Genomic DNA, 24,981 nt, shown 5'->3' with positions numbered 1-24,981 from the left:
TGAAATTTGCTCGCTGCAGGCGCCCCAAGCGCGGAACCATGGTCAGGAACTCGTGATGCGACTTCGGAAGGGTGCACGTGCACTCAGAGGAGCGACTTGACGACATTACTGCGTCTGCGCTACTTACAGGAAACGGAAAATGCTTTTAATAGGCAGAATTTTCTCTTCTCCAGTTTTTCCGGTGCGCGTCTTCTGACGTGTTCTAATTCAGAAGCAAGTGCGAATCCTTGAAGCCACTCGGCAGGACTCCTTTGACAAGGGGAATATATCCACGAGACAGCAGTCAAAAACGCGAGTTGGAAGCGAACCCACAATCCCAGTGCTCAAGACGCCCTAAACCGGCTGTGGTCGTCATCTTGTATAAACTTTGTTTTAATTTATTCTCACAAAACTACGCAGAATGATTGAAGAAATTTGGATCGATTATTTGAAATATGAAACTAAATCGCGTACAACAAAACTTTTCCCTTTAAAGTTTATTAGACAGAAATCACTGCGTTAATATGAAGAAACGCGCCTTCAGATTGGCCGTGCGGTCTGAGGCGTGGTCTTGTGCCGTTTGGTTTGGGTTCGAATCCCACTCAAGCTATGATTAATAATCTGATTGTATTCAAGGGCATTTTTTCACATTTGCAAATTGCTTGCAAATCGGAAATTTTAACATTACTAAAATTGCATCTTCAGTCATTTGTTTTTTGTGTAGGTGACATGTTCATGGTTTTTTCTATATATATTTTTGGGCCCTTCCAATGTAATTGTTTCATGTTTGAATAATAAAAGCGCATTAAATGTTTTAGTATTTAAACAGTACAGAACCATTGATACTGACACGGTATACCTAATTTTTAATACTGAAAAGAAAATGGGTTGTTGCTATATTGCCAGTGAGGTTGGCAAAATGAGAAACAAAATAGAGTACAGTAATAAGCAGTTTTCTCTCCGCCCTTCTTCTTCTTCTTCTACCGCTCTCCGGTCCGTATTCGGTCCATGGCCTCCTCATTTCTCCTCTGTTAGGTCCGTCCGTTCGAGGCTTTGATCGAGGTTTCGAAATATCTTCCTTTTTACTGTGCAAGGTTGTTAGCCTTGCGACCAACCCCCAACCTGGAGGACCAGGGTACCTCTCCCCCTCGGCCAATCTGGCTAGGGAGGCACCACGACAAGGTGCAGGTTCCATTAAGCGTTTCTCTCTGTCCAGGGGTGTAAATAAGGAGATTTGTTAAGGAACTTCATATTACGCAAATGTTTACCTTGTAATGAGAATGTATTTTTGGCCGTTCATAGTGCGTTGGCAAGAAACTAGGATTGCTTTAAGGTCAGTAGTGAAGAAAATAGGAAGTATGAGAAGAAGCGTAATTCACTTATTAATGGCAATCCTTGCTTCAGATGATCCACTACTGTGGAAGGAGTCTTGAGAGAGATAACTCGACTCACTAATTCTTAAAAGAATTTTTGCGTTCCGACCTCAAATAAATCCACTCCACTTAAAAATGAACTATACAGAAAGTGAAGATGACTTCTGAAATGTTGTAATGTAATCTGGTAGTTTACTGGCATTTCAGAGGCGTCGACAAACTTCTACCAAACTATACGATGCAGCATCCCAGAAGACAGCCATCTTCATACTGACTACCATGAGAACTTGATGTCTCACGCATTTATCCTTCTTTCTTTTCCTGTCTTGATGTCTTAATCATAACTCAGCTGCACAAACAGATTAATAAACAATATGCAGTGTACACACTGTTTAATATAAAATTCTCATCTAGTAATAAAGTTTCTAGTGTAAGAGTAATGTGTGAATGTAAGATAAAATAAACATTAATATAAATTTGCTGACATTCCTTAAATTTACTTTCACATTTCCTTCCCAAAATAACGTAGGATATACTTAAAATCTGATAAATATGAAGTTCAGGTTTCCCTGACTTAGAGTGAACAAAAATGTCCATGTTTGTTTTCCTGTAACAAGTGAGTGGAAAACCTCTTTGATGATCTCTCACTTCGTCCCCATGGTTTCCATTTTGAGTTACGCTTCTAACAGGAGTTGTGGTGGTCTTAACATAATGCGACTTGCACTCGGGGGAAAAAATAACTTAAGACTTTTGATGCTACTTATAAATGAGACATTAATTCCAGCTTATATACACATGTGACATGAATTTATTCATTTGTGAAAATCAAGATGTGACTACACAAACACTAATGATAAGATTTCTTCTTGTGCATTTTCTTTTTGGAAGGTTTCTCAAACAGTTCTTCGTCAGTTGGCAAGGAAAAACGATATAACTCTAGCAACTTGGAACGTGGGAACCATGCTAAGACCAGGAAAGATGAATGAAATAGGAAACGAAATTGTTAAATATAAACTGGATGTAGTAGCACTCCAAGAAATAGGATGGCAAGGACGAGGTCATATAGATAAAGAAGCATACTTTGCTGCTGGAAATGCTTGTAGCCGTGTGAACGAACGTCTAATCGGCACAATTTCAAATTATCTTTCTGAAGAGGCTGAGGACGCCGTAGACGGGTTGTCGTAGTCAGGATCTGATTTTAACCAAACGACGTTGGCATCGCAGCGTTTTCCGACTTTCGTGTGGCGCCGACCCCGAGCAAAATGAAGAACGTAGACCACACCCTCAAACATGATTTCCTTAAGATCGGTTTTAATATTGTCGTGCCATCTGCGTGTAGGTCTGATAGAATGGTTTCTTCCCTTGTGGCTGTCCATCAAAACTCTACACGCATTTGTCATCCCCCAATGAAAGCAGGCCCGATGGAGAATTATGTATTGACGGGGCGGATATAATGCTATGCTTTGTTCTTTGTGGTAACCTGCATAAGAATTCGCCTAATAAATTAACATCGCTAGAAGAGACAAGTACATTATTGGTTTCATTCAATACCGTTCCGATTAATTAAGCGTGTGGAAGTTCTGATTATGTAAATGGGCATCTTCTGGTGGCAGGACCGGTGTTTAAAGCTGTCAAGTTACAACGTTTTGCATGCTAGTATTTACGTAGCTTCACAGATCAATTTAATGCTTCAGATGCAATTACTGAAATGGTCACATCACTATTTTCTGTCGCGCAGATTTATACAGATCTTTCCAGAACTGTAGTCGGTGTTTATTGAGGTCGTGCTGCAAGCTCAGCTCCTGGTCAATATTCAGGTACGAGTGTTCATCGACGGTGTACGGTGTCCACGTGACATTCAGCAGTGGGTCTTCGGCTGGCGAGGGGTTCCTGAAAGTGCAAACTACTTATTACTTTACAAGCATGAACTGTGTAAAAGACGTTTTGAAGACTGGTGAATTCGTAAAGATGCCTGTCGTCTAGGTTTTAACACCGTGTGGATATTGACCGACGCTACAGAGGAACTTACTGACTTCATCAACCAGTGTGGTTTCTGTGGGGTGAATAGCTGCAGACTTGTCGGAGGAGATTTTGAGCAGGTTCGGCCTGGAAACTAACAGCAGGAAGGTTTATTCTCTGAGTCTGCGCTTTCAGTGCCGTCCGCAAAAGATTGCTAGTAAACGCTGAGGAAGAACTAAAAGATCGGCAAATAATTTTTCTCAGTTTGCGGAACTGTCTGTGACAATCACAGAACCACGAGAATTCAAACTCTCAGAGATGCACCTTGCGTTTTTCGTCCGGGTACGAGGGAGGGCTCTGCAGTCAACGAAGTGGCCGAGGCATGAAGATGTCCCCCCCCCCCCCCCCCCTTCATTGCCTAGGACGCAGTGTTTACCTCCTTCACGTGTCTCCGGCGTAAGTCCGACCTCAAATTTGCTGTTCTAACTTACCCAGTTTTGGCGAAATTTGTCCACATTTTAACCATTCTGTCCTGAGTCACCACGGAAGGGTCGTTGGATCCCAGAACGTTCGGACTCGGTGACAGCGCGTAGTTAAACAGGTATCCCAATTCGTCCCCGTGCGTTGTCCCTAAAGAAGTAGCAGAAACGAGAGGTAACGACTGCCTTTTGGGAAGATGTTTTCAGAACGCTCTGTAGCCTCATCTTTTCTCTCCTTCAGAAGCAAAACACTTTTTGGAATAATGAAAACTCGATGGAACTTACCCGGTAGATTTTCGACGTCTAGACGCTTCTTCATTCTTCCGAAAGCTCCGCTGAATGAGAACTCGTAATAGTAAACTGGCGAGGTGGAAACCGCTGTTATCTGTTCGACTGCGTCGTTGACATCCTTCACGAACCAAACATCCGAAATCATCTGTGAAATAAGAACGCGCAATGAGCATGGAGTTTACTTTCTTTGCGACACTGATTCAGCTCGATCTTGAATGGAACACAAGTCTGAGCCAGTGCAGTGATGGTTCCCCGGAACAAAGTCCAAATGATGGCTGTCATCTGGGCTGTTGTGCCGTGGTTGAAGTTTACTGACGTTTCAGAGGCGCTACCTGCCTTCATCATCAGGGCGATTGCTCTTCTGACACGTCGATAAGCGTGTATCACACATCAGCCCGGAAGAAAGCCGTCTTTAGACTCGCCGAATTGAGAATCTAAAATGCCATTATTTGCGAGCAACGAACTTCCAGCGAGACAAAACTCGTATAATGCACTTGAAAATATTACAGAGGAAATGTACGACGTTACGCGTGATTTCGTTCGGGTTCTAGGCTTATTAAGTTTCGATTGTGGTTTTCCGCTTGCTTGTTAGTCACGAAGGGCCGCCATCTTGCCTTCAGGAAAAATGATTCAAGGCGCCACTGCGGTGACCCCTCGAAACTTCATTAGTCAGTATATCACTTCCTTTTCTCATCTGACAAGTCTAAGAAAAAGAAAATATATTTAAAAACTCTGTTATTCTGGGCCTTAATTGAAGAAATTGAATACGCTGAATAATATGTTTTTAATATGTTGGTAACATTCTCGGTAAAAGTTTAATTTTCGTCGCCTCCTGTAACGCAGTTATTGAATGTTCGGTTTTTATTAAAGATGAAGTTATTTTACCAATTTAACAGCTGTTAGCTTCGGAGGGATGAATCTCCTGCGTGGAGATGTTTAATGCAATTTTATCACTTCATCGTGTAATTGTTTCTTACTTACATCAACGAAACGTAGAAAAGTTTCTTCAGATACATGTTGATCTCCGAAATAAAACTTCCTGATCATATCAGAAATTTCATGTGATTTGCTTGTATTTCTGGCCACCGGAAAGTCCTCGGGAATAGCTCGTTCGAATTCCTTGTCCAGCGAGTCCAGGGCGTATGAGTTTTGTCGCAAGACTGCAAACGAAATAGCATTTCCTGTTAAAAGTGCGTGCGCATTTGTTAAGGCTGTTCTACCTAAATACGGAAAGAAACAAAATTTGCCCTCGGCTCTGCTGAGGCCTTCGTCAGCAGAGACGAGGGGTCAGTCGCTCGTTTCTGAGGCTGAGTGAGAATCTCGTACCTGAGGAGAAGACGGGGTCCGGAGGTTTCTGACTCGTGCTTTATTAAATGACAGGCGTCTTGGAGGTCAATTAATTAAAATAACGTGTCCAAGGCTGCAATGCGTCCGTCCTCAGGTATGACGTACTATGAAGGGCGAAACACATGGAAATTGTTCCTCATGGCTGAGGACGGGAACAAATACGTCTCTGAGACGTCGTTTTAAATTACAATTTATAAGATGTATAATTTCCAGAAGATTCTGGAAAGTACTCAGATAAAGGAAGTAGAAGGCTCAAAAGATTTTGTTATGAGGTACTTCATAATGCGCCCCAGATATTATGAGGGTCTTCAAGCGAAGGAGGTCGAGATGAGCGGAGCATGTAGCAAGCATAGGAGAAACCACAAATACATACAACATTTTGGGAGGAACAACTTGAAGAAGATACTTCTTGCACAGACACAGGCACAAATATTTTATGAAGAAATGGTGCGTGGGTTCGGACTGGATTCATCTGGCTCAGTATACGAACCACTTACAGCATTTTGTGCATCTCCGGGTTCTTGACCAGGTGAGCGACTGTTAACTTGTCAAGAAGTTTTCTCCTTTCTGGAGTTTATTAGTCCCAAGCTGTGTTCATTTCTGTCTGAAAATTGGATAACTGTAAATTTGCTTTTCATTGTGAAATTACCAAATCTGCCTTGAGATAATTTTACGCACGTAATCTGCATTCATTGTGTTCAGAGAACTGCAGCACAGTTTCAGAATTATCGTGATTGTGGAAAAAAGAACAAGAAGTTATATATACAGTAGATACCGGTTATTTGGGACGTGTCTTAAATCTTAAAGAACAAATCTTTTTAACTCTTTACGTGGAGTCATTTGAGTAAAAATTTCCTTGGATATTATCCATCGTCTAGTAAAATATAAAATGTAAAACGACGTTTCGGAGATGGGACTCTATCTCCGTCTTCAGGTTTCTACACAGTTGGGCCCACTAGATAGAGCTAATAGCTATCTCCGGACGTGGAACTTAGCATAATTGGGGCCGCCGCTTAATTGGGCCAAAGCGTTCTAGTCCCGATGTGTCCCAATTAACTGGAATCCACTGTATATATGTATATATATATATATATATATATATATATATATATATATCCTCTGGTACACACTGAGTACATTGTCGGTGTACAAACTGATGACTCTCCTTGCCACCGCGCGCACATTGGCTCTGAAGTCAACCCACCGTTCTATCCACTGGGTACCCGAGACGTTTCCTGGTGTAAAGGCGGGTGGAGCGTGTATCTCTTGCTACTGACATTCCACTAATGCCGGGGTTAAGAATATGCGGAGGTATTCCTCCGCTTTCCATACGCGGCAATGCCTTTCTGCTTAATTCATTACATAGAGAATTTAACCTTCGCGTACAGCGTGCTTTCTACCACTGCTAGTAGAAACATTAGTTAAGAGTAAGACAGAAGTAAGAGAGTCTCTCGACTTACTGTAGCGAGCCAACAAGCCTTCGAGAGAAGTGACCCCTGCAATCAGAGGCACATCTGCAAATTTCCCGGAGTCCAGCATTTCTCTCGGAGGAGTCGGAAGAAATATTTCTTCTTCGCCGGACTCGGTGTCGGTCGTGGGCAGGAACGGGAATCCGAAGAGCAACGGCCTTTCCTGGAGTTTTAACACCAACAGACGCAAATATTACTGGCTTTTGCACGAAGGACAACAATAATCGTGACTCGCCTTGAAGGAAATGCACGACAAATGTCTGTTCAATCTACGAGACAACAAACTCCAATAAATTTACATATTTTAACGCTCTCTTAATTATTTAATTATTTTCCCTGATAATATACAACTCTTCGTCCATTTTAAGAAACATCAACACAATTAAATCATACTTAAAGCTCACACAATCGACTTCATTTTAGAAATAAAACTCGCCGAATATGACTCAACAACATCGAGACATATAGATCATTACTTGGCAGTGTCTACATATTTCGATATCTGTACGACTGTTGTCTGGCCAGAAACAAATTCAGCGTTATATTTTCGTTATCACTTTCCCACGCCGGCCGAATTCGTCAGCTAAAATTGATGGGCAAATTGCGCTTGAGGCTGAAGGAAAACAAGATTCTGGAACAGCGCAAATAAAAGACTTGCAAAAGCATTTGCACCAAAGGGACTTGAAAGTCTAAATAAATGTCAACTTCATGCCGTATTTATTTAAGATGGAGGCCCGAACACCTTAGAGTTTGTGCTGTGTTGAAGTCTAACACGTGACGCCTTTCTATGGAGACAAAAAGACGTAAATGTCTTTCAGCGCATCATGAAAGAAAAAATGTAAAGACACGTCGCGAAAAATGGACCAAAAGGAAAAGTTAAAAGTTTGTGCGAACGTTAGGCTGGCGTATATTTTGCATAAATAGTGCCTGCAGAAGATCGTTGCTTCAGAAACTAGCGGCAGATTGCAAGGCTTACCTCTGGAGTGAGAACTTCGTGAGAAACCTCCGTTAGACGCGTTGTGTTGACACTCCTGAGGTGCTCCAACAGTTCCCGGGGGTCGTCAGTTTTCACACCAAGCTTCTCGCCCAATTTAAATGCCATTCGCTTGGAAGAATTCGTGAAGGCCCAGAAATTTAAAACGGAGCCACTCTGTGCAATTGCACGGTGAAACAACCCTGAAAATATTAAGCGGAATTTTGCAGGCCTGCGCTCTGTGAGGTTTCTCAGCACAACCAAATGATTCAAGTATGTGATATCTGAGGTTGAATGTCGTTCTCTGCGCTTCCGAGCTTACTAGTTTCAGGGCAGATTTAATATAACTTTTCGTTATATTTCATTAGCACTCAATCAATTCGACTATTTTAAGTGTTTGTATCAGCAACGATGCATCAGTAAGTGTACTTAGAATTTGCCTACCTTTAGACATGGGAGACAGCATGTGATACTGAACGCAGGCACCTCCAGCGCTGTGTCCGAAGATGGTGACGTTGCCAGGATCCCCTCCAAACCGCGCAATGTTCTGCTGAACCCAGCGCAGGGCCATCGTCTGATCCTTCAGACCGGCGTTTCCAGGAACCTCCTCATTTTCTAAGCTCAAGAACCCTGCGTGTGGAAAAGCAGTTTACGTCGTAAAACATGAGCCGTCTCTGAAACCAGAACCAGGGATGGTTCGAATACTGAGTCACCAATTTTATCATCACAATCGTCAAGCCGTCTAAGAGTTGTTGTAGATCTAGCATTTTTAATTATTCGTCTCACGCATTTCGTTTCAACGGCTGTAATCCTGGTTCTGATGTTGCATTTGTTTTTCGTTCAATTAACGCTGCTTAATGAACTGCGCAGATTATAGATGGCGTTAAAGTATGATTACGTATAAATAATCGAAGGAGGGCGAATAATGAAGTGGCTGAGCTCAGTCAGTGTAGACGATCTCTGGGCCGACCTAGAATATGCTGTGTGGGAAGAAAAATCTTCGCCAATGCACAGCGACGTTCGGTAAGCATGATGGCTAAAATGGCAGCGTTCTGACACTAGACGCATCCCAATGATGTCCAGAGGGCAAAACTTTACTTCCCGGAATTCATATTATTGTTTATCACAACTTATTTCATCTTGGCGAGATTTCAGGTTCTGAAAAATTGCGTATGTAAAGATTTCTGTCTTCTTTGTCGTTGCATTTACTTGCCTGATGATGGAGGCAGCAATGACCTCTGAAACGTCGGTGAACGTCTGCCAGACTACACGGCGCTACAGCCCAGAAGACAGCCATCTTGCACGCACATTGCTATTAAAAGTGTAAGCGAAATGAAATCCGTTCCTCACACAACGCAGGGTTTCCAAGCGTCGAGTATCCCCTGGATCGAGACTTGCCCCACAACAGCGGCTGACTAAGAATTTTCGTCCACTCTTACCTGATGACGAGACAGGGACAGTTTCCGAAATTTCGGATTTGTAAACACTTCAGACGATCGTCTGAGTTAAAATTACGTTTATGATAACCCAACGTCAATAGAAAATCAGATATAAGTTGGAATAACTATAATAGTTTGTCTAACCTTGTACACCTAAGCGATAGTTGATGGTAACCAAGACAACTCCTTCAACGACCAAGTAGTCCGCGCCGTACAAACTAGTGGTTGAAGACCCGAAGTAAAAGGCCCCACCGTGAATGAACACCATCACAGGCCTGAGAATTTCGGCTGTGTCATGAGGTAACTGGAACAGGAAAAGAGCATTACGAAAAAACCAGAGAACAATTATTGCGTTATTTGCCAATACTCAATTTAATGTCGAACTTCTGCATCAAACGCCGATTGCTTTCTTAGCCAGGACGTGCAGCCTCGTAAAACCGCATTTCGCTCAGTCTGACAGCCTTAATCGTGCTTTTACAAACGAGTTAGAGCTTCAGTTAAAAGGTTAGCCGCGAGGTGTCACGTGCTGCTACCAACAAGCGAGACACGTGCGCCTCGAAACAACTTCAGCTTTCGACCGAATTGAAGAAGCGCGACTCGATTTAACATAAACGGAGTCACATTGAAGCAATCAAACGAGCGGCATCAGATATTAAGAGGTTAATGAGTTCTCTTTTAACCACTTTTATGGAAGAGTGCAGTGAATTCGATGTCTTTGAGCTTCTAATCTAATGTCCCGTTTGTTTACATTAACGCAGTGATTTCTGTCTAATTAACTTTAAAGGGAAAAGTTTTGTTGTACGTGATTTAGTTTGATATTTCAAATACGCGATTCAATTTCCTTCAATCATTCTGCGTAGTTTTGTGAGAATAAATTAAAACAAAGTTTATACAAGATGACGACCACAGCCGGTTTTGGGCATCTTGAGCACTGGGATTGTGGGTTCGCATCCAACTCGCGTTTCTGACTGCTGTCTCGTGCAAGTGGACATCTTCCCCTTGTCAAAGGAGTCCTGCCGAGTGGCTTCAAGGATTCGCACTTGCTTCTGAATTGGAATACGTCAGAAGACGCGCACCGGATAAACTGGATAAGCGGAAATTCTATAAAAGATGATTACTGTGCCTATTAAATGCATTTTCTGTTTTCCGTTTTGCGCAGACGCTGTAGAATTTCGAAGCACGGCTCACCTTTGGCGTGAAGACGTTGAGAAAGAGACAGTCGTCCTCTCCCGACAGTAATGTCGTCAAGTCGCTCCTCTGAGTGCACATAGACCCTTCCGAAGTCGCATCACGAGTTCCTGACCATGGTTCCGCCGCTTGGGGCGCCTGCAGCGAGCAAATTTCAAATTAAAACTGAATAGAAATTATTTGCCATCACAGACTTTGCTTCGAGTGGCAGAGCAACGGAGCAGAACTTTCAGCGAATGCGTCGTTAAATTGTTCAAGTTGTTGGACATCTCCATCCTGAAAACTAAAGTTTACAAAACAATAATTTTGTCTGTTGTTTTGTATGAGTGCGAAACATGGTCTCTCACTCTGAGGGAGAAACACAGATTGCAGGTGTTTGAGAATCGGGTGTTGAGGAGGATATTTGGGCCTAGGAAAGAAGACGATTTGGTACGGAGAAAACTGCATAATGACGAACTTAAAAATCTGTACTCCTCCACCAGTATTGTCAGGGTGATTAAGTCGAGAATAATGAGATGGGCTGGGAATGTAGCGCGCATGGATGGGACAAGAGGTGGTTGGGAAGCTTGAGGAGAAGAGACTACTGCGGAGACCTAGACGTAGATGGGAGGATAATCTCAGGCGGGATCTATGGGAGATAGGAGTTGAAGGAGACTGGATTTCGTTGGACCAGGACAGGGTCAGGTGGAGGGCTTTGGTTAGTTCTGTGATGAACTTTTGGGTTCAGTAAGCCATCTAGTTGGTTAGTTAGTTGGACATCTCCATTATCAGGTTTACCAGGAATGGTAAATCAGAAAGGAATTTAGCGACGTGTTTGCGTATGTGAATAATTGTGGCTGGTAAACAATTTCAAGTTGTTAGACTCGAAATATAAATTATTTACGTACAAGAAAAGCTCGTGCAAATTTCGCGTTAATGCTTCTAACCTGCCTCTATAATTAAATAATCTCATTCCTACAATCGATTCGATGTAGGTCCGAGACCGGTTGTCCTGACATAAGTTTTTCGTGGTTTTATTTATTTCTTTCAGGCACATTCTGTGATAGTACCGGAAACTAGGCCGTAGTCCTTTCTTTCAACGTATTTTACAATTTATTGTTCATTACTCGTTCCATCATTCGACGTAATGCACTTTAGATTACAAATATCGTCGTTAAACAAGCCGTAAATACGACATTCGAAGTTAAAGACCATAATTTCATGATGATCTGCTGGGGTTTGGTACCGTAGAAGCTGAAAATATGACTTTTAAGATTACGGCGTGTGTATTCGTCATTTACAGTTCATGCGACACCAATTAATAACCTCGTTCGAATTCATGCAATTGTCATTATAAGAGTATCAGAAATAAAAGTCTGATTTTGAATTATATCCTGCTTGAAGTAAATCGCCCGTGGTCATCTGAACCCCTACAAATGGAATCCCGATCCTGACAGTCTTTGTGCAAGAGACATTGGATTCAATTCACGTAATTTACCGCTGGTTTATTTCCCGTTTTTATCGGCTTTAACAAGTCTATTGAAAGTCGATATTTATTAATTCAATTTATCTCCCACGCAATGTTAGTTATTTTACGTATGATGTGACGTTTTAGGTTCTAAGGTCTTTAGGTAATTTGGGTGGCACTTTTCCTCTGGACACGGCGATATTTTGCGAATACGACGCTCCGAATGATTTATGTACTTTTCACAAAACGCAGACCGCAATGTAAAACTTACGTTGTTACTTATCATCTCCTCGTTACCTTGAACTTGAGGTCACCGACAGGAGGTTTGGCGTACGGAATTCCAAGAAACGCCACGTACTTTGTCTTGTTTCGGATAGAAGCTAAAACTTTTCCCTTCAGCAAACCTTGTTGCACTCTAATAATTGGTTTTCTTGAGGCCTGCTCCTCCGACGCGAGGCTGCTACAAATGCAGATTATCACCAGTGCCAACGCGGAGATCTGTCGGCCCGCCATGTCTCCACGTCTGTGCGCTGGACTCCAGAGTTCCAGCTCCATTTTATACCGTATTGGCGCACGGACCTTGGCTGTACATGGAACATGACATGTCTGATCGTTAGGCCACTGTATGGTCCTTGCCCTAGGGAATTTGAGGTTTTCACAGCGGTGATGATTACGATGTTGTTGTTCTTGGATTTGAAGGAGTGAAACTCGTAAGTAGAATCCAAACTTTCGTAGGATAGTAGGTCTCGAGAACATTTAAGTTCCCAAATTCGAGACTATATTTTCTCCGAAAAGCAGCTTCTACCTACAAGTGTTGTCTGTTAAGTTCTGTATCGCGACTCACATCTTTCCAGATAAATTCTTCGTCAGTATCATAAAATATTCCACGACCACTTCTGTTTATCGCGATGTTGGCAATGGTGTGTTAGGCCGCGTAGTCTGGTAGAAACAGATCAATGTTTCAAAGGCGCTTACTGCATTCGTCATCGGCCCTATGACGGAGACAGTAAGCAGGTAAGCACCTCTGAAACGTCGGTCAGTTTGTGACAGACTACGCGGCGCAGACTCCGTGAATTCGCCAATTTGTGTTGCGTATCTCATTCGAACGAGCAAACCTCACTAAAGGAACTTCGAAGAAACTGATCCAATTAACAGGCAATGCATTCATGATTACGTGTACTGGGATACTGAGAACTACCCGTTCTTCAAGTGCCTGAGCATTGGCTTGATCTATGGACATTCGGTAGGACTTCTTGGACTAGGGATCGGCCCGTCGCAAGGCCTCTTAACTGCACACAGGACAGCACAACACAGAAAAACGCGGACAAACATCCATGCCTTAAGTGGGATTCGAACCCAGGGTCCCAGCGACCAAGAGGTACAAGGCCCACTCCTCAGACCGCGCGGCCACTGAGGACCCCGTGATTGCGCATAAGCGAAGGAATCGAAGCCTTCAGAATGAGTCCGCGAAGGACACGTGGAGGAGTGGCAAATTCCATTTGCTTTTAGTTGGCAAAGTTCTCAGCGAACGCCAGCAAAGTTTAAGGACAATGACTTTATATCCTGTTTCATTCTCACCTTTTCTATACATTTTAAGTGATTGCGCAGTTATTTTCTGGCGTTAACCCAAAATTATCAGCCACGAAATTCAAGGTAGAGAATGTTACATTGCGAGGTCAAATCCTTATTATTTTTCTCATTTTCTACGCAATGCGTTTTATTGGAAAGAGCAAATCTTCAACAAGGCATCGATTCAAGCAGAATGAACACTCGCGGAGAATTTAATTTTTTTACGTACATAATTAAGAATGACTGTCATAATTTATGGCTCACAGAATAATTTGAAGTGACTATTTTTTTTTCCAAGACCAAGTTTCTTTACACTTACTCGTTTTGCGTGAAATTTGTGGAGTCTGTGTTACGTGAAATAACCCCACAAAATTATGTAGTGTTTCTTTATGGGAATCAAAAATTAAAATACGACGAAATGCAAGATAAGGTTCTCAAGGCGGTGACGTCGTCCATGATGTTGTGAGATTGGTTTGACATTTAGGGCTTAATTATCAATTGAAATAAATAATGAAAGCAGTTTGAATTTCAACCCGAACAACTGCCGATTAGATGAAGAAGCCCAAGCACTGGGAAGTGGTAAACTGCGCCTTGTGTAGCTTACTCTTCATGTGGCGCTCGTCTGATGCTCGTTGCCAACCTCTTCTCAATGAATGCGAAACTGTACGGCGTCGCAACACGGAAGACGTCGCTTGCACACGACGCCACGAGACGGCGTCTTCCTGTTTATTTCCGTCGCGGATGTCAGGGCCCGTAATCACTCGTGCGGATGACTCATATTTTTGCCTTATCCCTAAACTTGGCTTTCTTTGGATTTCGCCAGTTCAGGGTGGGAAAAGCGAACGATTTGATGGTCTAACTCTTGTCGAATCTAGATATCTACATTGCAAAGTTATTATTTTTTTTAACTCTGGATGACCTGCATCGGTGGTCGCCAGCAGTAGGTTTTCGGGCACACTGGTGCCTTCGGAAAGGTTTTCGGGGGTCCGCGAGAACTTGAAAATGTTTAGTTTCTTGATTCGCCGATTTTCATACGAACCTAACGATCAAGACCCGAACTCTCATTACCATTCTCACAAGGGCCGTATTCTGAGCCAGTTCAATCCAATTTGTTTCTTTAATATTTATTTAATTCTCTCCCTCTGCTCCAAAATGTTGTATTCCCTTCGGGGTTCTCAAAATAGTTAATTAATTCCTCGTCTCCCATGCGTGCTACATGTCATTAACTGTTTATGTAAGTACAAGAACAATTTATAAGACGCAAAAGGGACTCTTTGTTACTTTTTCTGCAATTTGTTACGCTGGCGATTATTTCATTCGTACAGAGTTGGTTGGCTCATGAATATCAAAAGAGTTTACTATAATTTTATTAATGCGTACAAATTGCTTTGGATTTCAGCCTGTGAAACTGACTGTGTCGTAGCCGTTCATGAAAACTTTGCTTGGCCCTGAGTAACGAGTACCCTCCCCTCCAGGAAAGAATGTTTCAAAAGCATAATTGTGTGAAATTTGGTTTAATATTTCCCCTTGATTCCCGAACATTTTACGATCACATTGTCGTGCAATTTAAATGGGCCGCGCCGTGGCTCAGGCGGCAAGTTGTCGAGTGGGGTCAGCGGCGGACAAATTGACACTTGGACGCTTTCTTCTACGAATCCGTCGGCTTTTCCCTGTCAATGTCAATCCGCCACTGCTCTTCTGTTTTCTCTGACGTATTATCTGCGGAATGAATGACTTACTCTGCTGTAGCAATGGCATTACAGATACGATAAGAAGACAGAAATTTGACGATAGTCACTTGATTTTCTTAAATGTTATGACTCATCTAGTCTCACTTCTACATGCGAAATTGGTTTTGGATGTTGTAGGGGTTTAGTGTTCGGTATTTAGAAATTTGACTGCAGCGGCTAAAACACAGACGAAAATTCATTGGAGCCACTACCTTTCAAACTAAAGGCGGATCTCATTGCTTTGTAATTATCTTTGGACTTGAACTTCAAGGTAATAAACACGCTATTGGCCGCTACCGAACAAAAACTTGACGCGACCTCATTCCTTACTAATTACTGTTTCTGCAGGACACATGTCCACTCACAGATGCCCACAGGGTTCTGAATAGGTGGGACCATTTCTTCCGCCAGCTCTTAAATGTTTATGAGACTGAACATTGGGAAGTTGAAAAGTTATAAATCTCCAGGTATTGATCAGATTCCAGAGGAATTAATTAAAGCAGGTGGCAAAGGGTTGCATATGAGGATCCATAAGCTTATTCAGTTGATTTGGGATAAGGAAGAGATGCCATAACAATGAAAGGAATCCATAATTATTCCTATTCATAAGAAGGGGGACAAGAATGAGTGTGGTAATTACCGAGGAATTTCTCTGCTTCAACCTCATACAAAATTCTATCAAACATTATTTTGGCAAGATTAACTCCATATGCGAATGAAATTATTGGGGATCATCAGTGTGTGTTCAGACGAAACAGATCAACGATTGATCAGATCTTTTGCATTCGTCAGATACTAGAGAAAAAATGGGAGTTCAGTGGGACCGTACATCAATTATTTATATATTTCAAAAAAGCCTATGACTCTGTGAAGAGAGAAGTGTTATATAATATTCTTACTGAATTTGGTATACCAAAGAAGCTAGTAAGTCTAATAAAAATGTGCGTAAATAAACCTGTAGCAAAATTCGAGTAGGTATATATGTATCTGAGACATTCTTCATCAAGAACGGTCTAAAACAAGGAGATGCTTTGTCTCCCTTGCTCTTTACCTTTGCGCTAGAATATGCTATCAGGAAAGTTCAAGATAGGCAGGAGGGTTTGCAATTGAGTGGGACACATCAGTTATTGGCATATGCTGATGATGTTAATTTACTGGGGGACGATATGAATACAATAAAGAGGAACGCAGAAGTTTTACTAGAGGCTAGTAGACAGGTGGGGCTAGAAGTAAATTTAGAAAAAACTAAGTACATGTTAGTATCTCGTCATCAGCAGACAGGCGGGCAAAATTATCTTAGGGTAGCTAATAAGTCCTTTTAAAGGGTTACAAAGTTCAAATATCTGGGAACAACAATAACAAATGAAAATGACACTCATGAGGAAGTTAGGAGGAGATTAAATTCTGGAAATGCTTGCTACTTCTCAGTTCAAAATATTTTGTCTTCCTGTCTGATTTCAAAGAACCTGAAAATTAAAGTATACAAAACAACAAACTTGCCTGTTGTTTTGTATGGGTGCGAAACATGGTCCCTCACTCTGAGGGAGAAACACAGATTGAAGGTGTTTGAGAATCGGGTGTTGAGGAGGATATTTGGGCCTAAGAGAGAAGACGATATGGTATGGAGAAAACTGCATAATGACGAACTTAAAAATCTGTACTCCTCCGCCAGTATTGTCAGGGTGATTAAGTCTAGAAGAATGAGATGGGCTGGGCATGTAGCGCGCATGGATGGGACAAGAGGTGTGCACCGGGTATTGGTTAGGGAGCCTGAGGGGAAGAGACCGCTGGGGAGACCTAGACGTAGATGGGAGGATAATCTCAGGCGGGATCTATGGGAGATAGGAGTTGAAGGAAACTGGATTTTGTTGGCCCAGGACAGGGTCTGGTGGAGGGCTTTGGTTAATTCGGTGATGAACCTTCGGGTTCGGTAAGCCATCTAGTTAGTTAGTTAGTTAGTTAGGATGATGCTGCTAGCAAACAATCGTCAAGATGGGCATCAGTAAGTCGAGATCTGTGCTTTGATTTTATAATGTTCATGGTTGAAAACAGTGATTCGCACAGGTAAGTAGAACCAAAATAAAATTTTATTTTGTACGCTGCACTTTTTAAGGAAGAAAACTTTTCTCGATCAAGCAGATTCCAAAAGTTTTCATGTGTTGCGTAGGATTTCAGAACAATGTCATTTTGAAGCTCAAAAATCTCCATTTCCAGTTCTTCTGTCCTTGCTTCATTAAGTCTTCCAATAGATGCAGCAGTTTCTGTAACCTCTATTTGGCAAGTAAAAGGATTTACAAAAAAAGCTACCACTGGTTTAATGGCGGTGAACTGTTGAAATCTCCAGAAATGTTTGAAGGTGGTCAACAAATGGTGACGGGCTAAAATTACTCTCCCCTACCCTTTTTCTTCATACTTGGGAAGTGTACGAGAGACTTTATCTTCATATGTGACATCCACAAGACTAGTTTTGCTTCGAATGATTTTACAGAGCCAATCATTTGAGCCACGTTTTTCTTCTCCCTGAAGCTCCAGATTTAAACTGTTCGCTTTGTCAGTGACGTCAGTAAGGAAAGCCAAGTCCAATAGCCAGCAAGAGTCACTTAGTTCGTTGAAATCGGCATTCTTGGACTTTAGAAAATCTTTTATCTCAATAAAACTTAAGAACCGTGTAAGAACTTTACCTTTGCTCAGCCATCGCTCTTCTGTGTATAGGATAAGATCAGAATGTTTGCCTTCAAACTCTTAGAGCAGGGCCTTAAAAAGTCGGTGTTGCAAGCGTGCCGCGCGAATAGAGTTAATTATCTCTTTAACAACATTCAAGACGTGTCCAAACGGAAGTATTTTAACACACAAAGCTTCTTGGTGGATAATACAGTGATAAGATAAAAAGTCCGGAAAGGATTCGTCCTTCTTGCAGAGGGCAATGAATCCATTGACGCTGCCCAACATTCCGGGTGCCCCATCAGTAGCGATCGCAGACGGCTTGTGCAGAGGCAAACTAATTTCCATTGCATAGGTTTTAAATGTGTTATAAATATTCTCACCTTTTGTTTGCCTTTTCATAGGCAATACTTTCAGCAGCTCCTCTTTTACAGTGAAGTCGCTAAATACCATTCTCACCATGATTGCCAACTGTGCAGTGTCTGATAGTATATCTGTCGACTCATCGAATTGCAGTGAGAACCAGTCACACAGTTCCAAGTCACTCTTCAGTTGAGTTCGCATGTCGCTTGAAATTACTTGTATCCTCGTAACTGTGTTGTCAGATAACTGCAAGTCTTGTATTGCCATAATGATCTCACGCTTGCTGGAAAACCCTTCAAAAAGGCAATCAGCGCCAGTCGGGAATGCTTCCCTCAACAACTCACCATCTTGAAATGGTTTTTTCTTCTTTGCAAGCAAGTGAGCAATTTTAAGGGAAGCAATAGTGGCCATCTACTTTTTACCACGGGCCTAGTGAAAATCGACTGCTGGCCTGAGAGTTTTGATTTCAGTTCCTTTATTTTCTTTTTTCTTAACTCAGATTTAAATGGATAGTTAGCATCAAAGGAGCTGTGATTAGTCTTGAAATGACGCTCAACATTATGTTTCTTCGGCACTGCAACACTACTACCACACAACAAACAAACACATTTGCCTTTGATGTCGACGAAGCAATATGATTCTTCCCACTCGGCACTGAAATTATAGATCTGTTGTCTCTTATTTTGTCCACTCGTTCTGGGGCAAAAAGTAACACAATTAGTGCACAGAAGAACGCCAAGTATAATAAACCACAAAGTGCGAGAAAACGGCACATTCCACGCACTGTCACGCTGTGTTCTCGCAAGCTTACTAGTAAGGGCTGGTTTGCAGTATTCCCTCGCTAGCTGAGTAGGTGCACGTAACGTGATACTAGCATCCGGCCCGGAGGTAAACTACTACTTACAAACAAACTCTGATATGCCTTTGCATACGCATAGCGTTGACGTACCTTGCGAGTTTTTCATCTTGATGCACGTTTCCTACACATATTACGGCCTACATTATTCAGTAAAACCTCTTTCCGTAACAACGCGGGCACCCAAAGGAAGCCTTGGCGGGCGCCATGGCACCCGCGGGCACCGCGTTGGGGACCACTGGTGTAAACGCTTCATTTATCCCTGTCTTTTATGAAATTCGAAGTTTCATTAGATTTTTCGCAAGATCCCGCTTCCGGCCTTTATCCTCATCCAGCTAAATCCAGTCTGTATCTCACAAAATTTTCAATGTGCATTTTAATATTGTCTTCCCATCTGCACTGAGGTCTTCCACGTCTTTTTCCCCTGGGGGTTTCCGACAATTATTCTGTATGCATGTTTCAATTCCCCAGTGCATGCTTTGTTGCCTGCCAATCTCATCCTCTTACTTCGATCGCCTTGAACGTATTTATTGAAGAGCACAGATTACAGTTCCGTTTTGCTAAAACAAACGAAGTCTGTGTACTCAGTATAAGCGTCGCTGCGAATATGATCCCACGCATAACGCCTTGGAGCAGTCTTTTGTTTCTGGCTTGTGTGATGTTTATCTGATCGTCGTCCATAGCCTCACTGCAGATCCCACACCTGAGGCAATTCCTGCTGCCCCAAGCAGGATGGACTGTGCGCACCATCGGTTCCAAAGTTCCAAAATAAATTAGTGCACGTTGTTCGGAATGATGAGGTAATTACTCTGAAATAAACATTCACCTTCAGCTTTTACAGTTTAGGCATTACGGCCTGTCCCATTTCATAATTACTTCTGAAATTATGGAATCGTTTAGGTAGTTGGTAGGACTAACTGAACGAGTGATAAGCCGGACGCAAAGCGTCTACCTGCACGGTAGACTTGTATCGATACCTCGAGCGGGATTCGAGTCCAAGATCCTATTAACTGAGCGGCTAAGACCAGCAGTTAGACAGTTTGATTGGCTCTGAAAATTATGCTTCGTAACAAATTTCTCGACGTAAATAGTAAAACAACCAATATGTTTCCCTCATTTTCAAACGGCACGACACTGAATGAATGTTATTATAAAGTTTGGTTTTGCTTTCGAAGTCTTGCAAGCAAATTATGAATAGGAGAAGCAAGAAGCCGTGACTATAAAACAACCTGACATTCCAAAGAAGGGACTGAGCTAGAAAGGAGAAACGGGTCTTAATATTCCGCTTCCTGACCGATATTTGCCCCAGAAACTTTGCGTATACGAATCAGGATTTCTGAAAATATTCAACTCTGATGTTTGCTTGCTTTTATGCATTTATTTGATTCTACAAATTATTAATGCAGGGTTGTAAACTATTTCGGTACTTAGCCTCAAAATTGATTGTAGTTAATTAACTGAATGGCGTATTTTTCAAATATAATGTTTCAGAATTGCTTTTACCACGCACATAAACGTGAGTTTCGAAAGTGCGTTATTTACCGATGCACGTATGGTATGTTAGAAATATTTAACCTGCACGCACGCACAATATATATATATATATATATATATGGTTTTATATATTGCCACTGATATAACTCTTAGTCCATGTTATGACAGATCCTTCAAATAGGTCGATTCGCCGTTATAAATCATCTAGTCCACCCGTGATTGACATAACACCTTTAAATAATCTAACGCCATCCACTGATATTTTCTTTTAAAAAAGCACCTAAACCCATAACCGAACGATCTTCGTGAGATGAGAAGTTCCTGACGGCGTGAAGATGGCGATGTTTATTGGGTTGTGGGATTTGAGTTTTTGGGTTGTGACGCCGTGAAAACTTGTAGTTAGATACCGTTTCTGAGAAACATACTGTCTCTATCTTTGGGGGCTTCTGTTCGTTTCTCCGAAACGTCGGTATCTACCTACAAGTACGCACGGATTTGCTGTCCAGAACAGCATCATCGTCATATGACACGAATGTCAATAATTAAAAGTCAGTCATCTTCTTCTTCATACTACGTATTACAGAATCAAATTTTTGTGAAACAAGATTGCGATGTTGAAAAACTGAAACAGCGTTTTTTTTAATTTTGTGATTTGAGTAACCGAAAATATATGACAGTAGTTGAACTTTAATATTTCTATAATTCCTGACAAACTTTTTCTTTGGGAAACGTATATAATGAATTCATCGTAAGTTCGAATGTTAACTAAATACGGTATTGTAGAATTTTATCAAATGCCCGTAAGCATTGCTTGTTTTATACCATTGAATGTTTCTCAGTTCTAAAACGCATTTTAGTTATAAAGGAGTTTATTACAGTGTAAAAAAACTGAAGATACAGCGACGATAAAACTATATTTCCCAAGTTAGAACTGCAGATTTAAACCAATAAAAAAATTGTTGCGAACTAATAGGAACGTGCTAATTTTCGAGAGACTCGTTTGAATATCTTCTTCTTCCTTCCCAAAATAGGCCTTATGGACTCTTGTAAGACATTACGTAACAGAATCCTTTCATCTTTTGATGGGTCGGCCCAATATCTAATAATTGAAATGGAATAGTCGCTCATTACAAAGTCAGGTACCTGAGTAGAATAGTAAATCATTTGTTTTCTTCTCCATCGTCTATGGTCAAGCTTGACCGTCGTGACCCAAATGAATCGTGATTCTTCTCCAGCCCTCGCGGTCCTGTGCTAGGCGGACTGCGTTGGCGATCGACTTATTTGTCAATTGTGCTACCTGATCTATCCATCTAGAAGGGCAACGTCCGCGGCTTCTTTTACCCACGATTTTCCCCAGGATAACTGTCTTTTCAATGCTGGACGCGTGACATCGGACAATGTGCTCAAAAAAACTGTAGTACCCGTCTTGCGCCCGGCTTCACCTCTTCCAGAACGGAGTCGTTGGTGCGGTGTGCCGTCCACGGGATTCTCAGCATCCTTCTCCATGTCCACATCTCAAAGGCATCAATGCGCTTTCGATCGATCGCTTTCATCGTCCAGGTATCGGTCACATATAGCACCACCGGAAACACGAGCGTCCTCACCAACTTCATTCTCAAGCGCAGGGAGACATTTTTGTTACATGTGAACCTCCATAGCCTCGTCATCACCGTCTTCGCCATGTTGAGCCTCAGAAGCCTCGATCAGCAAACCTAGGTATGTGAACTGTTCCATTTGTTTTGAAGGGTTGCTAATATAATTACTGAAACGCAGTTTCCTTTATCGCCCCTGTCATGATCAGTTAAACAAGAAGAAACTTACCTTATTCATCAAAACATTTTCACATTCACCAACGCGTTTATATAAATTATATTAGTTGAAGAATGAAACTTGTATGCAAAAGAAACGTTCAAATATACCATCGGACAGAGGCCTCTGTCCGATGGTGGCGTGACACCGTGCTCGTGGGCATCACTGACGATGAGTATGCCCACCCAGCCAAAGTGAAACATAATCAGTTGGTAGACCCCAAGCTGCAGAGAAGTGATCTGCACACCTGCGAAGCTTCCAATAAGATCAGCCAACCCGTACGTGCTTCGGTCAGCGTAGAGATGCATTGTGAGTACAGCATACAAACTACATTATTCAGTACTTTCCCCTCAGACTACATTTAAACCCGTGGTGTCATCTGTGATACTAGAATGTCTTAATTTATAATAGCTTATTTTAATATTTTTGTGGTTAGTGTGCAACATCGCTTTTAGTGTTCAGAGCATTCTTGGGAAAACACATGAAGACTTACTTACAAAACTTTAAACGTAGCCGAATGAGAATAAGGTTTAGAATTTAAAGTTTTCACTGCGGTGAGTCTGAAGACAGCTGTCTTCTGGCTTGCAGCGCCGTGTAGTAGAAGGTAAACTTGTACCAGATTACACGGCGCTAGAACACACAAGAGAGTCATCTTTAAAATAAGGTTATGAATACGGTTCGGATGAGGCTTCTATTTTCATTCTAAAATGAAATTAAACACTAATTGAGTTATTCTAACCACAATTAGACTGTATTTATTTTGCATATAAATGCATATTTTGGTCATATTTGTACTTAAATGCATATTTTGGTTATATTTTGGGTATAAACTTTTACTTGTAACTACATTTCTCAGGCATTTACAGCGAATCCTTTAGTTAGTTAAGATGCCGAAAGTGAAGTGTTCTGAAAATGCAAAGTTAAGAGGTTTCGTTAAAGATATCGGCGAGGAATATTTTAGTTCTGATGGAACAATTCTGTTCTGTAAACTTTGTGAAGTTAAAGTTACAGCTGGCAAGCGATTTAATATGCATCAACATTGCAATACGGCAAAACATAAAATAATCTGAGTCGACAAACCAGCCGCCAAAGCAACACAACTTCACCGTCAAACAATTAATCGGAATTTTCAAAGGACCTGTGTGAAATGGTGTCTGCCAACATAACACTGAACAAAGTGAACAGTGAGCAGTTGAAAACGTTCTTGAAGAAATACACGACTCAGTTAATTCCAGGCGAATCAACACTACGAAAAACTATGTACCTGCCTGTTATGAAGATGTTCTAAAATGAATTACCTGTACTGTGGGCGAGAATAAGATTTGGGTTTCGATTGATGAAACAACGGATGTCTGCGGCAGATATGTAGCGAATGTCGTTATTGGCACTCTCTTTGCTGACATCGTTATATATTGTAATGCTGCCAAGATAGGAGAATAAAGAAATGTACGTAATATTTCTAATTTTGTTTATTTATTTATATGTAATTAATGAGTTTGATGTGCATGAAAGGTTCTTCTTTTAAATTTATTTTCTTTTTATAGGAGCACATATTCTCAACATTTGATGCTGATCCAAAACGAGGCATTTACAACTTAAAGCGACTGAGGTTTTTGAATAGAAATTGCTAGGAAATCAAGTAATGTAATAGTTGTACATGCATATGTAAATAAATAACATCATTGAAATACAAAACGCTTTTTCTTAAATTTTGGCGAATATTTTTTCATAACAAATTAGGTCATATTTTGCCTTTATTCGGTCACATCTGCATGCATATTTCTCGGTTTTTTAGATCATGAACATCCGAACCCCACTTATCACTTATCACACTGCTAAGATACACACTCCAACACATTAGCACGCCTACGAAAAATTTAGCAAGCGGAACTTTAAAATCTAAATGGAGTAGGTCCATTATGTTTATCATGTGCATCTATACATTGAAATACGCAATTTCTGCTACCTCCATCATTCCTCCAAGCTCATTATACTCGTTCTTAAACCATCAAGAAACAAGTATAAATCACAATATCTAAAACAGTGTCTTTATTTTTGTGTTCAAAACCTCATCGTAGAAGGAAATAGAACAATTATTAGTAAATTCAGAATTCTGACACGTGCTGATAAAAGTATGTAGGAGTAAGACGGGGTAACGGATTACATGATAGAAAACATCAAAAAAAAAAAAAAAAAAAGAGTACACAGAAATTTTACTAAGAATCTTTTTCAAGCAATCTTTGGATACTAAGACATAAATAGGATGATACTACTAATACTGAAATGGTAAAGAAGTTGTGGAAATGCGAAATGGATAGATTCTAATGTCTGCCTTGGGATAATAATGAACTAAATAACACCATCGAGCAGAGCCCTTCTTTAGACGCTGCCCATTTAATCAAGAAATGTCCTGAATTTATGGAATTTGAATGTCTACAACAGCATCCAAGCTCAAGTTCTGGGACAAGACTATGATTACTTGAGGGTGGCATCACACTGCAAAATAGTGGATATGTGTGGAAGATGGCAGCACAGGATGTACAAAAGACAGGTCA

General features: G+C 41.3%; 2 protein-coding genes across 2 annotated transcripts; both read right to left on the bottom strand.

Moving 5' to 3' along the window:
- Nucleotides 1–2,866: 2,866 nt before the first annotated feature.
- LOC110838335 (esterase FE4-like) lies at nucleotides 2,867–12,485 on the bottom strand. Its single transcript, XM_087352362.1, has 10 exons — nucleotides 12,242–12,485; nucleotides 10,498–10,635; nucleotides 9,454–9,613; nucleotides 8,315–8,500; nucleotides 7,874–8,073; nucleotides 6,889–7,060; nucleotides 5,063–5,241; nucleotides 4,076–4,226; nucleotides 3,803–3,941; nucleotides 2,867–3,242 (listed from the first exon to the last, which is right to left on the bottom strand). Exons 1-10 carry the CDS (start codon nucleotides 12,455–12,457, stop codon nucleotides 3,065–3,067), a joined length of 1,719 nt encoding a protein of 572 aa, XP_087208488.1. The 5' UTR covers nucleotides 12,458–12,485; the 3' UTR covers nucleotides 2,867–3,064.
- A 5,152-nt stretch (nucleotides 12,486–17,637) lies between these two features.
- On the bottom strand, nucleotides 17,638–18,678 carry LOC147873100 (uncharacterized). Its single transcript, XM_087352590.1, has 2 exons — nucleotides 18,288–18,678; nucleotides 17,638–17,945 (listed from the first exon to the last, which is right to left on the bottom strand). Exons 1-2 carry the CDS (start codon nucleotides 18,676–18,678, stop codon nucleotides 17,638–17,640), a joined length of 699 nt encoding a protein of 232 aa, XP_087208716.1.
- Nucleotides 18,679–24,981: the final 6,303 nt, after the last annotated feature.

This window comes from Zootermopsis nevadensis, unplaced genomic scaffold (genome assembly GCF_977971745.1).
Source record: "Zootermopsis nevadensis isolate Lab colony 2312 unplaced genomic scaffold, Znev_1.0 Znev_ptg000021l, whole genome shotgun sequence".
Classification (NCBI taxonomy): Eukaryota; Metazoa; Arthropoda; class Insecta; order Blattodea; family Termopsidae; genus Zootermopsis; species Zootermopsis nevadensis.
The sequence above is the reverse complement of the archived record's forward strand: the minus strand, read 5'-3'. Positions and strand labels throughout refer to the sequence as shown.

Excerpts from the sequence above, each read along its gene's own strand:
- LOC110838335 (XM_087352362.1), bottom strand. The coding sequence starts at position 12,457 with ATGGCGGGCCGACAGATCTCCGCGTTGGCACTGGTGATAATCTGCATT. Across the intron at positions 10,636-12,241 it reads TCGGTGACCTCAAGTTCAAG|GCGCCCCAAGCGGCGGAACC; the intron begins GTAACGAGGAGA and ends TGCTCGCTGCAG. Across the intron at positions 9,614-10,497 it reads TCAACGTCTTCACGCCAAAG|TTACCTCATGACACAGCCGA; the intron begins GTGAGCCGTGCT and ends TTCCTGTTCCAG.
- LOC147873100 (XM_087352590.1), bottom strand. The coding sequence starts at position 18,678 with ATGGCCACTATTGCTTCCCTTAAAATTGCTCACTTGCTTGCAAAGAAG. Across the intron at positions 17,946-18,287 it reads TATGAAAAGGCAAACAAAAG|AAGAGCGATGGCTGAGCAAA; the intron begins GTGAGAATATTT and ends TCCTATACACAG.